Consider the following 16,862-nt stretch of genomic DNA (forward strand, 5'->3'; position numbering starts at 1 on the left):
CATTTTCAAAGCACGTCCTTTTATTTTGAAGCTGCACCCTCTGCTTCCTGACTCTCCCATTACTGGAAACATCCTTTCCACATCCACACTATCTAGGCCTTTCATGATTCAGTAGGTTTTCATGAGATACCCTCTCATCCATCTAAATTTCAGTGAGTACTGGCCCAGAGCCTTCAAAAGTTCCTTATACGTTAACCTAAACATCTCTGGAAAACATTCCTGTAAACCTTTGCTGGACCATTTCCAACGCCAGCACATCCTTCTTCAGATATGGGGCCCAAAACTGCTCATAATATTCTAAATATGGCCCCACCAATGCCCTTTAAAACAGCACAAAATTCACATAGACGGCCACACAATACATCAGAGAGTGCTGCGTGATCAAAGATGGCTTAGTTCAGATCTAACATTAAACCAAAACCCTGATGGCTTGCTAAAATAATATCCGTTGGGAATATTTTGAAGAGCATAAACGTTCTCTCCGAGGTCCTGGTCAATAATTATCCCTCCACCAACAGCATGGAAAGAGATTGCTGCTGACTGTGCAACCACACTGTTAAACTGGCTCCTTCATCCCATACAAAGTAACATTTCAAAAAGGATTTTATTGATGTGCTTTTAGATGTTTTGGAGATCATGAAGATATCTTGCTGTGCAAGCTGTTCTCTGATAATTCAATAGCTATCTTGCAATTATTCCTGGAAGACCTTACACTGAAATCTCCTGTACAAGGCTCAGATAAAGAAAAAACTTAGTGGAAACAAAAGGTTCAAGAACTTGCCAACATCCTGCACCAACAATTATGCCCTGTTTATTTTAGGAGCGGATAAAGTCTTATGACTCAAGGACTGCCTTGAAATACAACTCCAAGAAATAAGGCTTCCAATTACAGGATTCTGCTGAATCTGGAGAATTCGCAACATTTCTACCGTGACCAGCATGAAAGCTTCAGTATATTGGAAGCAAGCATGGGTGGAGGGTAAGGGGAAAAATAGGTTTTCATCAAGCCTTACAGATATCACATTCTTGACTGCAAATTAAGCAAAGCCCGTGGAATTGATAAGTACCTATTAGCTAAAATGTATAAAAGTGAATTAACAAAGTGAATTATTTTAATATAGAACACAGACTGGAAACCACAATTTTTTACTGACGTGCTACGCATCACACAAATGTTCTGCTGTAATACTCTGTTTGTAATGCATATCATCATCTCAGGTGCAAGTTTAATGACATTATCCCCATATTTCTTCTGATTTAAAAAAAAATTACCAGAACATTTGGTGCATTGTATTAACAGTCACTAAGCTATTTTTAACCCTCAACTAACATTTCCCAGGTTACTCATATTTATTCATCTATACATATCATAACTACAAAAAACATGGAATTGTCAGTCCATCATAAAATGGCAGAAAATATTTATTGGAGGAATACCTGTTTGTTTTTATACTTCTTTAAATAGCGAGGGGACACAAGGCATTCAGGGTTGATGTCTGTGGAGTTCTGGTCTGGAATAACTTGGGGGTCTGGATTTAAATGTTGCATCTTCAGAAATGACAAGATATTCTGCACCTCCAGACTGTACGAACTATCAGCCATCGTCTTGCCTTTTGACGCTAACCTGCAAGCTGCCATCCATTGTGCGTACTGCTTCTCCTGAGAAAAATAATAAAAGTCATCTTAAATAGTGTTGTAAAGAATGCATACTGTATGATATGCTTGCTTTCATCAGGCAGGGCATTGAGAATAGGGGTCAGAGTTGTGATGCAGCTTTTTAGGAGTTGAGGGCCTGGACCGTAGGGAGAAGTTGGGCAGGCTTGGACTTTATTCCTTGGAGCTCAGGAGGCTGGGGGATTTTATGGAGGTATATAACATCACGAGGGAATTGACAGGCTGATTTTTTTAGTTTTGTTTAGTGATACAGCAGAAACAGGACCTTCAGCCCGAGTCCACGCCTGACCATCGATCACACATTCACACTGTTTCCATGTGAATTCCACATTCCCACTTTTTAATCCATTCCTCTACACTCTAGGAGCAATTTACGGAGGCCAATTAATCTACAACCCCGCACGTCTTTGAGAAGTGGGGAGGAAACCCACACAGTCACAGGGAGAATATGTACCTGAGGTCAGGATTGAATGTGGGTCTCTGGGCTTGTGAGGCAGTAGCTCTACCAAAATGCACAATCTTTTACCCAGGGTAGGGGAATCAAGAAGCATATGTTAAAGGTGTCAGGGGAAAAATTAAATAAGAATCTGAGGGACTACTTTTCACCCAGAAGGTGGTAGGGTATATGGAATGAGCTTCCGGTGGATGTGGAATGAGCTTCCGGTAGGTATGTGGAATGAGCTTCCAGGGAAGGTAGTTGAAGCAGATACTATAAAAACATAATTTATAAGACATTTGGACAAGTAGATAGATAGGAAATGTTAAGAGGGATATGAACCAAATGCAGGCAAATGGGATTCATTTAGCTGAGGCATCTTGGTCGCCATGGATACGATGGGCTGAAGGGCTTGTTGTCGCACTGTATAACTCTATGACTTTGGTTCGGGTGCATTTGGAATATTGTGTGCAGTTCTGGTCTATCTAGCACTATCCCAGGTACAATGCTACTCACTAGGGACAATTTACAGAGGCCAATTAACCTACAAACCTGCACATCTTTGTAATGCGGGAGGAAACCGGCGCACCAGGAGAAAACCTAAGCGGTCACAGGGAGAACGCACAAACACCATGCAAACAGCACCTGTAGTTAGGATCGAACCCTGGTTTCCTGGTGCTATAAGGTGGTAACTCTATCACTGCACCGCTATGCTGCCCACTCATGCTATTTACAAAATTTCTTTCTTAAAATGGCACTTGCAAGCAGTACCTTTTTCGTAGAGAAAAAGGTGCTGGTGCGCACAGAAAGATTCATGCAATGGTATTGAATGCTGTACATCAATTTTGAACCTTTTAGATGTGCTGGTACGCCGTTCTGGCGCATACGGTCATCAAAATGCACTACTTGCAATTCATCTTTGTCAGAGACAATGCTTCTTCCTGTATTATATTTTACTTTACAAAATGGCAAAAGGAAACAACAGAATAACAATTCAAGGAAAAGACGATCTATTATCATTCCTTGCTTTAGTCTCGTGTGCTCAAGGTTCGAATGAATCTTTAAAACAGTCACATTCATATCAGTGTAACAAAAATTAGGATACACATTGTAAGCATTTATCACATTTATTTTACTAACTAAAGCAATCACAAAGGAACACAGGGTACAAATCTAAAACTAGATTACATTAAAATCAGCAACTTTAGACAGTATACTGCCAGAATGTAAGGAACAAGAAGCATGTTGCCTTTTGAACTGGAATTAATTTGTATTTTCACTTCTCATACATAAGCCAGGCTAATACAATGTAAACAATCTTCACAGCAGCAAGTTTAATTTGGATTCCAAAAAGTCAATAAACTCAAGATTAATACTTACATTGTCACAACGCAGCCAGATTTCATTCATCCCCTCTGCCACTGGAATCAGCAACTTGATATTGAACTTTTGGCTAGATATGTTTACATCAGGGGTGACTTCACAACCTGTTCCGGAAAAATTATAGCAGAACTTATTCACTTCAATAGTCATTCTGGCTAGTTTTTCAAACATATTACTTATAGCTTTTTCTATAATAGACGGCATAAATTTAAGGTGAGAGGAGCAAAGTTTGAAGGAGATGAGTGGGGCTAGTTTTTTTGCACAGATGGTTGAAGGTGCCTGGAATGCCCTGCCAGGGACAGTGGTTGGGGCATTCAATAGCGGTGTTTAAGAGACTTTTAGATAGGCACATGGATATGCAGGGAACGGTGAGATCTGGACAAAGTGCAGGCAGATAAGAATTGGTCTTGGCATCATGTTCGGCATAGACATTGTGGGCCGAAGGGCCTGTTCCTGTGCTATACTGTTCTATGTTCTAGTAACAAATCAAATCAGTTCAAAATAAAATCAACTGCATATATTGAAATTATTATTGGCTGGTTAAGTATCTGATTCAGAGCAGTAAATTGAGTTCTACCAGAGTATAAAAAACCTCTTGCAATTCCTCTCTAAATAATTTAGATGACTGTTCACCCTGCCCTGACTTAAGCAAACTGATAGCCAAATACTGGTTCAGTTGATATAGAAACATTCCCTCCTACTCCAAATATTTCACAGAACTGTTAAACACAAGTGACACCATTCCAAAAGATGAAGTTGGGAGAAGCAGAAAAGCAGATTTAATTGCAGGAATTCTAGTTGATGTTGGAACAAGCAGCTCTAATGGGTTTAAGGGAAAGAACAGAAGGTCAATGGACTAAGATGATTTTGTATGTACGATTCTTGACTCAGGGTTAGCAAATAAATGTTTTCCCTGTATGAGATTTATTCATTATAGTTCAAAACACAAAGTGCTGGAGGAACTCAGCAGTTGTGCAGTACCTGTGGAGAGCAGGGACAATATTTCAGGTCAGGAACCTTCCTCAGACAGATTGAGAGGGGGAGGGAGCTGGAAAAGAGCGATGTGGTTCACTATAACTGTTGGTGACTGAAACCACACAGAGGCCTACACAGTTTGAGAAAAAATATTTGCAGGACTGCTCACTCCTTGCTAAAGTGGCAAAGACTGCAGTAGAAGAATAGGAATCTGTACTCTCTCCAACAAAGGTGCTCTAAATAGCAAGTCAACTGAAAGTTTTAAGATTGGGATTGATAGGGATTTGTTGGGGTATGAAGGAGTATGAAAACCAATTAAAAAAAAAGAAAAAAAAGAAAGTTGCTGGGAATCTGAAGCAAAAACAGAACATCCTGGCAACATTTAGGATGTCCAGCAACATCTATGTGATGAGTAACAAAATGAACGTTTCAGGTCTACAACAGATCTGAAAGTATGTTTCTTGCATTTTTTGTTTTTTATATCAAGGAATATAATGATACACTATTTTAACGGCATTTGATTCTGGAGAATTGGAGTGGCTGTTGACGATATCGATTTTCCCACCAACAGGATGGCAGAGGGAAGACGTGTCTTCCTCTTAGCTCCGCTTGTGATGTGGGGCGTTAATATTACCAAGGATCTTTTGTGGACCAACTACATTGATGTGACAGCCATGAGGGCACACCAACGAGACCTCTGGAGAAGACGGAGGAAATTTGGCATGTCTCCAATGACTGTTGCAAACGTCTAGTTACATCATAGAAAGCACACTGTTGGGTTGTGTCACAGCTTGGTTTGCGAATAGCTCTGCCCAAGTCCATAAGAAATAGCAGAGATTTGTAGATGTAGCCCAGTCCATCACACAGACTGGACTTCCCACCATTGACTCTACACCAAGTGCTACACTTCACAAGCGGAGCTAAACCCGGCTTAATCCTGGTGAGCTTGCTCCACTCGTGGAACTCTGTCCTGATAACTGTAACATTTTCAGCTCGCCCAGGCTCTCCGGACACGGTGGGGGCCTAGCCACTGTGTTTAAGAATCATTTCAACTGCCACCTCCTGAACGCTGATAATTTCTTCAGTTTCGAAGTGCAACTAATTATAGTAGGTCTAGTCTATCCGCTCTTAATTGTTCTTGAATATCGCCCACCAAAAATGCATAAGGACTTTATCACCCAATTTGCTGATCTTATCTCTAGTCTTTTGCCCAAATTTGACTGAGTCTTAATTCTTGGTGATTTTAACATTCATGTCTGCTGTCCTACCAAGCCTCTGGTGAGTGAATTTATGCACCTGGTTGAGTCCTTCAATCTGACTCTACTTACCACTAGACCCACTCACAAGCTTGGCCATACACTCGACCTGGTGCTATCGTCCGGTCTCCCAATTTGTAATGTAGAAATTATTGATGCGTGTCTGTCAGATCATAGTGCAATTATATTTGATGAATCTCTGCCTTTCTCTCCCTCAAAATCCCATCTCCCTGTTCACTACTCCCGCTACATAAACTCATTGATTGCCAGTAAGTTCTCTGAGGCTCTCATAGCTGCTCCCGACATCTGCACCATCGAGGCTTCTCCCCCCTATCTCAGCACTGACGATCTCATTTTTTAATTCAATACCACTTGCTCTTCCATCCTGGATTCTGTTGCTCCTCTTAAAATGAAAAAGCCCAAGCCTAAAGGCTGGCCTTGGCTTAATGACACCACCAGAGCCCTAAGAAGAGACTGCAGAAAATCAGAACGGAAGTACGAATGTGATAAGCTTCAAATTTATTTCGAATTTCTGAGAAACAATCTTCTCAAATACCAGGAAGGAGTAAAGTCTGCGAGAACACAATACTTTTCCAACCTTATTTCCAAAAACGCTCAAAATTCCAAGGTCCTATTTAGTACTATTACCTCTGTCAAATGTCCCGCCCCCAGTAGCTGGGTCCCAAGTGCAAAGAATCTGCCAAGTGCGAAGAATTCTCTACATTTTTCACCAGCAAAGTTGAGAACATTAGAACGAATATTTCCCCTCCCACCCGTGACCTAGCTGTCACTTTGGTCTGTTCTTCTAAATTAAACTGTTTCCCACCCGTTACACTATCCTCCCTTGTAAAGCTTGTCTCCACTATGAAACTTGCAACCTGCCCCCTTGATGTTGTTCCCATTGCCCTTCTGAAGGATGTCTTTGCAATAGCTGGTCCCAGCATCCTCTCTATCATCAACAGTTCTCTGGCCACTGGCACTGTTCCAACCTGTTTCAAGCACGCGGTGGTCCAGTCCCTCCTGAAAAAACCTAACCTAGACCCCACCTTGACCCGTAACTACAGACCTATTTCCAAACTGCCTTTTCGCTTAAAAGTCCTTGAAAAGGTAATTCTAGACAAACTAATGCCTTAGCTACACCAAAATTCCATCCTGGAAAGTTTCCAATCAGGTTTCAGGGCCCACCACAGCAAACAGTCTGCCTTGTTGAAGGTACATAACGACCCCCTTCTCGCTATCGACTCCAGTGACTGTGCAATCCTGCTCCTTCTCGACCTCAGCACAGTGTTTGATACAATGGACTATAACATCCTAATTGACCATCTCCGGTACGGGGCTGGTGTTGATGGCAATGCCTGAGCTGGTTCGTTTCCTACCTAAAAAACAGGAGTTTCTCTACCAACATAGACAATTATTTCTCTTCCCCAGCTAGCCTTTTCTGTGGGGTTCCACAAGGCTCCATCCTATGCCCCATTCAACTTCTCCCACCTTGACTACTGCAACTCCCTCTACACTGTCATCAGCCAATCATCCCTGTCCCGTCTGCAATTGGTCCAAAACGCCGCAGCAAGACTTCTGATGGGTACCCGTAAAAGGAACCCCATCACCCCGATCGTGGCCTCTCTTTGCTGGCTCCCAGTACAGTACAGAATCAACTTCAAATCTTCTAACCCACCACTCTACCTCCAGGACCCTCGGGTCGGCCGACTTGGGGCTACTGACTATCCCGCGGTCTGGGTTTAAGCTCAGGGGTGACCGCGCTTTTGCCGTTTGCAGCACCTAGACTGTGGAACAGCATCCTGCTCCTCATCAGAACTGCCCCCACCATCGACTCCTTTAAGTCACGACTCAAAACATATTTCTACTCCCTAGCGTTTTTGAGCCCCTCTGAGGGGGCGAAGTAAACAGCTTATGTATGTATTGTTAGGTCTGTCTAACGTTGTATGTATCAAATTAGTATCTGCACTGATGTGAAGCACTTTGGTCAAAGCGAGTTGTTTTTAAATGTGCTATACAATTAATGTATTATTATTATTTAGTACACTGCATTGGGAAAGCACCCAACATAATCAAATACTTTTTCCCACCCCAGTTATTCCTTCTTCTCCCTGCTCCCATCCAGCAGAAGAAATAGAAGCTGGAAAGTGCACACCACCAGACTCAGGAACAGATACTTCCTCTCTGTTATCAAGTTTCTGACCTGTCCATGCATAAGCTAGGGTACTGCTGGATTCACTTCTACCCCTTGAGGACATTACACTTTGTCTCTGGAACTGGTGCATGACAATACTGAGAACTATAATCTGCACTGTATATTTCCCTTTGCTCTCTTTATTGTATTTGAATTTGACTTGAATGTATCCATGTATGGTCTCTCTGATCTGTTTGGATAGCTTGCAAAACAATAATAAATCTGAACACTGGATATTTACTCCATATTCCATGGGGAACCAACGATAAAGTGGAAAGTATTAAAGTTCATTCATTTCATTTCCAGAAACATCGACCAGCTGTGACTCACGGGGTCTGTATTGCTCAGTGCCCTTATTACTTGTCGCCCTGCCTTATTGTGTGTCACTTCCTCTTACTGGAGAGCTTTTCGGTCGTTGCCAATGGATACTGCAAGCCGTCTTATTATGAAGCATTAACAAGTAGCCCTCACCTCGCAAGTTCATTTGATGAGCTGGGGGTCCATGGGATTCATCTTTGTTTTTGTAGCAGGAAATGGAGGTGTCTTTGAATGTGCACCAGTATGGTTTGTAACCTTTTAAAGTTAATTTCTTTGGTCTGCAGGACAGATTATTTTCAAAGAGAGAAAAACAAAAACAGCATTTAACCATTTTTTACAGTCATATAACACTGAAACAGACCCTTCAGCCCAACTTGTCCAAGCCAACCAAGATGCCCATCTTACTGTTGCTAGACCCATTTGCCCACGTTTGGCCCATAACCCTCTAAACCCTTCTATCCCTGTAGTCTATTAAATGTTGTTATTGTAATCGCTTCAACTACTTCCTCTGGCAGCTCGTTCCACATACTCACCACCTTCTTGAGTATACATTTTGCTTCTCAGGTTCCTATTAAATCTATCCCCTCTCACCTCAAACATATGCCCTCTAGTTCTTGATTCCCCAAACATTAGAAAAAGACAAGGCCTTATCTATTGCCCTCCTGATGTTATCTGTAAGATCACCCATCAGTCTTCTGCACTCCTAGCCTGCCCAACCTGCCCCTATAGCCTAGGCTCACAAATCCTGGCAACATGTTTGTAAACCTTCTTTGCATTCTAACATCCTGCCTACAGCACGATGACCAAAATCTGAACACAATACTCCAAGTGCGGCCTCACCAACGTCCTGCAATAATTCTAGCAATGATGTTGTCACCTTCACATGACTTGCTGCCTAGATTTATTATCTAGTGCCACTGAGGTCATATTTTTTTTAATAGTTTTCCTATCAATCCATAAAAATGACAAAATTAAATAACATTATATAAAAGCAATGGCATTTTCTTCACCACTGCAATATCCTCCATTTAGAAGCATAATATCTGTGAGTGTGGAAAATAAATGAAATAAAACCTCTGAGTGTATTGTGGCTTTTTACAAATTTTACAACTTTTGAAGATCTTGGATAAGCCACAACTTCCAGAACACAAATACCAAATCTGCAAATCAGCACTGAGAAAGATTGCCGTCTTGGGTATTGACCCAAGGTTTTGCTCTTATAACATCTATATAAATCTAAAAAGAAACAATTCATCAACTTGTTGGCAAATTATCAGATGTTTACATTGTGTTCGGTTAGATTTGGCTCTTGGGGCTTAGGGAATCAAGGGATGATCAGCCATGATCATATTGAATGGCGGTGCTGCCTTGAAGGGCCGAATGGCCTACTCCTGCACCTATTTTATATGTTTCTATATATACTGATCTGCACCCTATTTAGCAGTGGAGAACGTACAAGCTAAAATCAGGAGGGGGGCACAGCAGGGAGTTTTTAAATAGACAACAGGTGCAGGAGTAGGCCATTTGGCCCTTCAAGCCAGCACCGCCATTCAATGTGATCATGGCTGATCATCCACAATCAGTACCCCGTTCCAGCCTTCTCCCTATATCCCCTGAGTCCGCTATCTTTAAGAGCCCTATCAAGCTCTCTCATGAAAGTATCCAGTGAACCGGCCTCCACTGCCCTCCGAGGCAGAGAATTCCACAGACTCACAACTCTCCGTGTGAAAAAGTGTTTCCTCATCTCCGTTCTAAATGGCTTACCCTTATTCTTATACTGTGGCCCCTGGTTCTGGACTCCCCCAACATCGGGAACACTGTACTCTTGATTGATTGAAAGAATACAGCAAGGAAATGGCCCCTTCGAGCCACCAAGTCCACACCCACCATTGATCACCCATTCACACTAGTTCTATGTTATGGCACTTTCCCAACCACAGAGGCAAATTAACCTACAAACGCTTGTAGTCAAAAACACACCAGCATCTTTCAACATCATTCAATTAAACTCCAACTGGTCAATGCTGATCGCAGTAAGAACAAATCCTTTGGAGTTTTGAGGCAACTGTCACAGTGCTTTAATCCTGCAAAATCATCCATTCCAGGGTACTCCCTCACCTCCAATAACACAAGAGGATGCTTGGGGGAAGTTTGCATTCTACTCCCTACTTACAGATGCCAGTTCTCCCTCCAAACTCAGATATGCTCGAACACCCTAGGAGCAAATTAGTAAGTCCATTCACCATGAACGTTTTTGAATATATTATATGCTAGAGGTTTCTGAAAATATGCCCTATTACTGTAATTTGCTGAGGACTCACAGGACTGCATTGTGCAAGGTATCAGTTTACTTTGCATAGTCCGTCCTTGATTTCCCTCCCCTCTCATCCCCCATCCAACCCAGGTGGTCACACATGATAGACAGTAATCAATGTCTTTGTGCCATTCTCATGCTGATATTTAAACTGAGAATAAAATATATCAAGTACAGCAGTGTAGCCTAACATTCAGAGCAAAACAAATTTCAATTTTAAAAAGCTGTTCTGTTCTGGGACTTACCTGCCATAATGCTCATTTGTTATGGGCAAATTTGAGTTCTGGCTAAGTTTAGAAATGCAGCAAGGAAACAGGCCCTTCGGCCCACCGAGTCTACGGTGACCACCGATTACCCATTCATACTAGTTTTATGTTACCCACTTTCTCATCCACTCCATACAGACTAGGGACAATTTAGAGACAAATTAACCCAGAAACCTGCATGTCTTTTGGGCTATGGAAGGAAATAGGAGCACCTGAAGAAACCCACGCAGTCATGGGGAAAACATGCAATCTCTATCAGGCAGCACCCGAAGTCAGGATCGAACATGGGTCTCTGGCGCTGTGAGGCTGTGGCTATACCAGCTGCGCTACTGTGCTTTAAACAAACAAATTGCATTAAACAAACAGAACTTCTACAAGTAAAATCTGCCCTCTATTTCTCATCAAGAAAGAGAGACCAAATGGTTTGCATTCTGTAATTAAGTCAGCAAAGCCTGATGGGGCAAATGCATAATACAATAATCTGCTCATTTGGATCAAGATGCTTGAATGTGGTGAAAATAAATTAAAAGGAAAGATAAAGTCATAGAGCACGGGAATAATAGGCCCTTCAGCCTATCTTGTACATGCCGACCAAGATGTCCCATCTAAACTAGTCACATTTTCCCATGGTTGATTCGTCTCTCTAAACCTTTCCTATCCACGTACCTGTCATCCCAAAGACATGCGGGTTCGTAGGTTAATTAGTCTTTGTAAGTGGGATAACATAAAACTCGCATGAATGGGTAATCGATGGTCGGCGTTGACTCGGTGGGCCTAAGTCCATATTTTCCTGTTGCATATTTAATAAAAAATGTTTCTTATTGTAACTGCCTCAATTACTTCCTCTGTCAGCTTGTTCCAGAAACGCACCACCTTGCGTGTGAGAATGTTGCCCCTCCTATTAAATCGTTTCTCCCTCGCTGTAAATCTATGCCCTCTAGTTTTTGATTCCCCTACCCTGGGGGAAAGCCTGTGTGCATTCACTCTATCGATTCCCCTCATAGTCATAGAGTGTGGAAACAGGCCCTTCGGCCCAACTTGATGTTAAGATGTTATACACCTCTACGATGTCATGATATTATACAGCTCTACAAGTTTACCCCTCAGAACCCTGAGCTCCATGGAATAAAGACCTAGCCTGGCTCCAAGGAATAAAGTCCTAGGTTCCAAAAGGGACAAAATTAGTCAAAACAGAAAAATAAAATCTTACTTGAAAACTTTTAAATGGTCGGCCAGTTCAGGAATAGAAGTGATGTCACCCTGAAAGAAGAACAAATTCCAAGTTAACAAGCTAATTTTGATAAAACAATAAAACCCATTGATCACCAATTGAAAACTAAACTTAGTGCAGATATCTGTAGGCTGTTAACGGAATATTTCAAATGGTTTCCAATTTAAGTGACAGCCATTAGTTTTTGCAAGGAAGAATTGTAAAAATGCCAGAGTAACACTACCAAGACACACACGAGGAATTTTATCAGGGTTTATGATAGAAGTATATTATTTAGAGCAATCGTTGTACAGCACAGGGAAGGGCCCTTCAGATCAAAGCATCCATGCTAATCATGAAGCATGGATAATCCATGCACTTATCCCAGTTGCTTGCATTGCCTGTATCCCGCTACTCTTTTCCTATCCAAGTATCTTTAAACATTGTAATTGTATCTGCCTTGACCATTCCCCTCAGTCAACTAATTCAACCACCACATTGCATGCATGAAATTTGGTCCCAGATTTGTTAAATATCCCCCATTCTCACCATAAACCAATGCCCTCTTATTTTGCAATTCCCCCAACCCAGAAGAAATAAACTGGCGATTTCCCCTCTCTATGCTCTTCATCATTTTATAAACTTCTAGTAAAGGTCAGCCTTCAGCTTCCTATGTTCCAGTGAGAATAAACCCAGCTCATCCAACTGTATAACTGCAGCCCCCGACCAACCCCACCATGTTCCCCAGGCAACATCCTGATGAACCTCCTCTGTACTCTTTCCAATGCTAGCACATTCCTCCAGTAGTGTGGCGACCAGTATGGTTCACAATACCCCAGTTGCAATTTGACAAATTTGTTGTACAGATGACATCCCAACTCTTATTACTCAATGCCTTGGCCAATGAAGGCAAGAAAGCTGAATACTTTCTTCACTACCCTATCCAACTGCATCAGGAAGCTATGAACTTGCACCCCAAGATTCTTCTGTACATCATCTCCTGATGTCACTGGTATTTACAGATATTCGTCCTGTTAGCACTTGATGCCCCCAAAATGCATGAGCACAAACTTATCTGGATTAAAGTCCATTTGTCTTGACAACAGGAAGAGTGATGTAACCAGCGTTCAATATTTTGGATAACTCTAGCTGCCAGACATGTTTGCACGCTCTAGTTTTGGTGATCTGATTTCTGGATCACAACAAATTGCCCTTTAACCCACTGGGTAAAACTTGCAGCTGAGACAGTACGTACCAGAATGGTTGATGTTTTGCCTCCTTCCAAAGTGATCTCCAGGTCAGAAAGCGCTGCATCCACTTCATCCACTTCCTTTTCACTGTTGTTCATGTGATTCTCAGATGACATAATGGATAACTTATTGATGTGGTACTAGAGGAAAGAAAATTGCCATGTGATCGGGGTTTTTTTTTTCATACAAGCAATTTTAATCTAAAAAAAAAACAAAATGTAAAGTGCCGGGAACAAAAACTGCGGTAAGAATTCTTAATCATTTAATTGAACAGAAGACAGGACGTCATTGCACAGTGCCGTATTAAACTGAATGGTATGTCCAGTTTAACGTTTGGCCATTAATAATACCGAGGTGTTAGATGTCAGACGTGGCATTCTTGCCCAGCAGAAGGTTTTAGGTTGATTTGAGTTTAGAGGACGTATTTCAGGCCTGGACCAACACTGGGTGTCAGAAAGCTCCAACATTTGAGCTTCATCTTCCTTCTCAGATGCATCTAACAGATCCCATGACAACAAGGCAGACCTTACATTTCTCTACGCAATACTTCACGCCCGTGCCTGTACACTTAATTTATTCCATTCATCCTGAAGCCTCTCTCCAGGCACGGGGCTGATGGTCCCCACCATTGCCATCGGCTTTACATCATTGGGAAGCCTGTACACTTAATTTATTCCATTCATCCTGAAGCCTCTCTCCAGGCACGGGGATTCAGTGATGGTCCCCACCTCCCAATTGCCATCCCGATTCTTTACATGCATCAGGCAAATGGTTGATGCGGTGAGAACAGATACATTTAAGGATTTGATATCGGACTGTATTTCTCACCATCTATACTGAATTTATATCATTGACATTATTTATTATGTCAGAAATGTGTTGGGATTCAGTTTGCTATTCCCTGTGGCACAAAAGTCCTTTAGCATTCCACTTTCATCACTGCACATCTCGTATGTGTAGCAAATCCCGATTGTTCCTACTCACTGTCTTCTATCTGTGGGCCAATTCTCAATCTGCACTTCAGTTTAGATGGTGTGCAATTTTAATTAATTGAATCACCTCATATGGCACCTTATTGAAGGATTCTAAAAATCCTAATGTTGCATCAACTGTTCAACTTAATCCATTCTGCCATCTACCACCATTACCTGTCAACGTGACTGCAGCTCTGAACCATTTTGACAATATTAATTCCTATGTCAGAATCCTATTGGTCTACCGCACCGTAACAGCGAGTATTTTCATCCATAAACTCTGGAAGTGACTTCTGGACTTCCTGACTGGCAGACCACAGCTGCTTAGAATTAGTGATAAGTATTCCTTCACTCTGATCCTCAGCGCTTAGTCTCCTGCTGTACACTCTCTATGCCCATGACTGTGTGGCCAAGTACAGCGCCAACTCGATCTTCAAGTTCACTGACGACATCATCGCTTTCGGCTGTATCAACAATAACTGCGACAAAGATGGAAAGTAAATCAAGAACCTTGTGTCAGGACAACAACCTAGCCCTTAACATCAGGAAGAAGAATGGTTATTGATATAAAGAAGCGAGGGGGGGGTGAACACAACCCTGTCCTCATCAACTGAACACCTCTAAAGATGGGCAACAGCTTCAAGTTCCAAGGCATCCACAACATCAGCAACCTAACCAGGTCCCTTCGAAAGGACACAGCGCAGCATTTTTACTTTCTTGGGTATTACTGTACTTCAATTTATTTTTGCACCACCTTTACACTGCACTATAATCTTGCCCTATTCTGCTGTTTGCTACCAGTTGTTGTACCTATTGGTGTATTTATCATTACTGTATGTATACTGTTTGTGAGCTTCATGAAACAAGGAATTTCATTGCACCCTTCATTTTGACTCCTTTGTTTTGCTCTAATTGTCTACTATTATTGAGACTGTTTACCATTATCTACAATGAAGAAAATACTAAATATTTGTTCAGTCTTTGCCATTTCCTCAGTTTGAATTCTAACTCTCATCCTGTTTTTTTTTTTATTTATTGATATATACAGCACTTATAAAAACTCCTCTATTTCTTGCCAGTTAACATAATTTTCTCCCTTTTTATTATTATTTAGTCATCCTCTGCCTGATTCACCCATTTAAATCCCCTGACATTCAAAAGTCATTTCAACCTTGCATGTGTTTTATTTCAATTTGATACCGCGCTTAGTTTAATTTCACCAAGGATGGATCATCTTTCATTTTTACTCCTCAAATGACATAGCTTTGCTGAGAATTGTGCAATATTCCCACAAATGTCAGCCACAGACCATCTCCCAATTTTTACCAATTAATCAAGTTTCCTTTACCATTTAGTACATTAGTTTTAGACCGAAGTTGCTGAGTTTCAGAGTATTCCCTGGTTGATTCCCACTATACCTATCTGAATGTTCATCCAGTAAACAGAAATCTGAGGATTTATTCAATACTACCTGGAGTATGCAATTATAAGTATAGATGGGCTATAAAAACCAAAGCGCTGGTAGTAATTCACTGAAACCTACACAGGGGCAGTCAGGGATGGGTAATAAATGCTGATCTTCCCACAGATGCAAACATCCCACATGACAGAAAAATCACATTTTTATTTCAATTTGATTTGTCGTGTTTTTTATTTTGGTGGAAGGGAAATTTACAATGATCCACCTCATCCTTAAGTGCTACCCAATCTAAAATTTCAGCCATCGTGACTCCTCTGAAAATGCCTTGCAAAAGGTGTGCCCTTCTAACAACCCACATTTGCTATGAAGCAGTGAGACAGAGTATGCCTGCCATTACAAATCAAATCAAAGGCAAAAATAAATTCTTCCTACCTTCCACCCACCCGAAATAAAAGTAAAAGGTTCCAGCTGCTGCATTTGCTCCACACAAACTCAACATCGCTAAAATAAATCGATTGGTTTCTGCCCGTCTCAGTAATCCTGGCAACAGCTGCAAAAACGATTCTCCAAGTTCTACTTCTCCCTTGTGCAGTGCAGGTGCAACAGCAGGAACATAGACCGACAAGGCAGTGGGCTCCATGCACTCAAATTAATGACTGGGGGCTCAGAGCTCAGAGACAAATCGCATTAACAATTGTAGGGTCGGTATCACTGCATGCATGCACCCACCAGCACATGACAATGATAAGACAGGAGACCAGCAGAACCAGCTGCTGGACTATTTTAAAAAGGGACACCCCATTTCGCAGAAAGAAACTACTGGAGGGGTGGAATTTCCAGTCAAAGGTTGCAAAGATACAAAGAAGTGCTAACTGACTATTTTATCACATGGGTTGGTTCACTACAGGGCACAATTATCACATACCCATCACATTTTGAGTCACACAGTGCTGAAGACGAATCAGGTTTAAAATGTAGTATTAATTTGGGAATTAAATTCAGATTTTTCATCTCAATAGATTTTGAAATCACTACTTGCTTGCATTTTTAGTTGGACACGTGTCAGAAAATGTTGAATATGATTATATCTCTTCAAAATGGTTCAGAAAAAAAGTAAAATGACAGGACCAACAGCACATTGATGCAATCATAAAGAAAGGCCACCAATGCTTTTACCTCCTCGGAATATTCAGGA

At 41.5% G+C, this 16,862-nt stretch overlaps 1 protein-coding gene across 7 annotated transcripts in view; it reads right to left on the reverse strand.

Moving 5' to 3' along the window:
• fermt2 (FERM domain containing kindlin 2) overlaps positions 1-16,862 on the reverse strand; it is a 119,295-nt gene that overhangs the window by 21,493 nt on the left and 80,940 nt on the right. For all 7 annotated transcript variants that reach the window (XM_055640430.1, XM_055640426.1, XM_055640433.1 and 4 more), the window contains 5 exons: positions 13,279-13,413; positions 12,024-12,073; positions 8,387-8,511; positions 3,491-3,597; positions 1,438-1,659 (listed from right to left, as the gene is read on the reverse strand). In XM_055640430.1, coding sequence (XP_055496405.1) covers positions 1,438-1,659; positions 3,491-3,597; positions 8,387-8,511; positions 12,024-12,073; positions 13,279-13,413 — 639 coding nt within the window. The remainder of the gene's footprint in view (positions 1-1,437; positions 1,660-3,490; positions 3,598-8,386; positions 8,512-12,023; positions 12,074-13,278; positions 13,414-16,862) is intronic.

Source organism: Leucoraja erinacea, chromosome 9 (assembly GCF_028641065.1).
Source record: "Leucoraja erinacea ecotype New England chromosome 9, Leri_hhj_1, whole genome shotgun sequence".
Lineage (NCBI taxonomy): Eukaryota > Metazoa > Chordata > Chondrichthyes > Rajiformes > Rajidae > Leucoraja > Leucoraja erinaceus.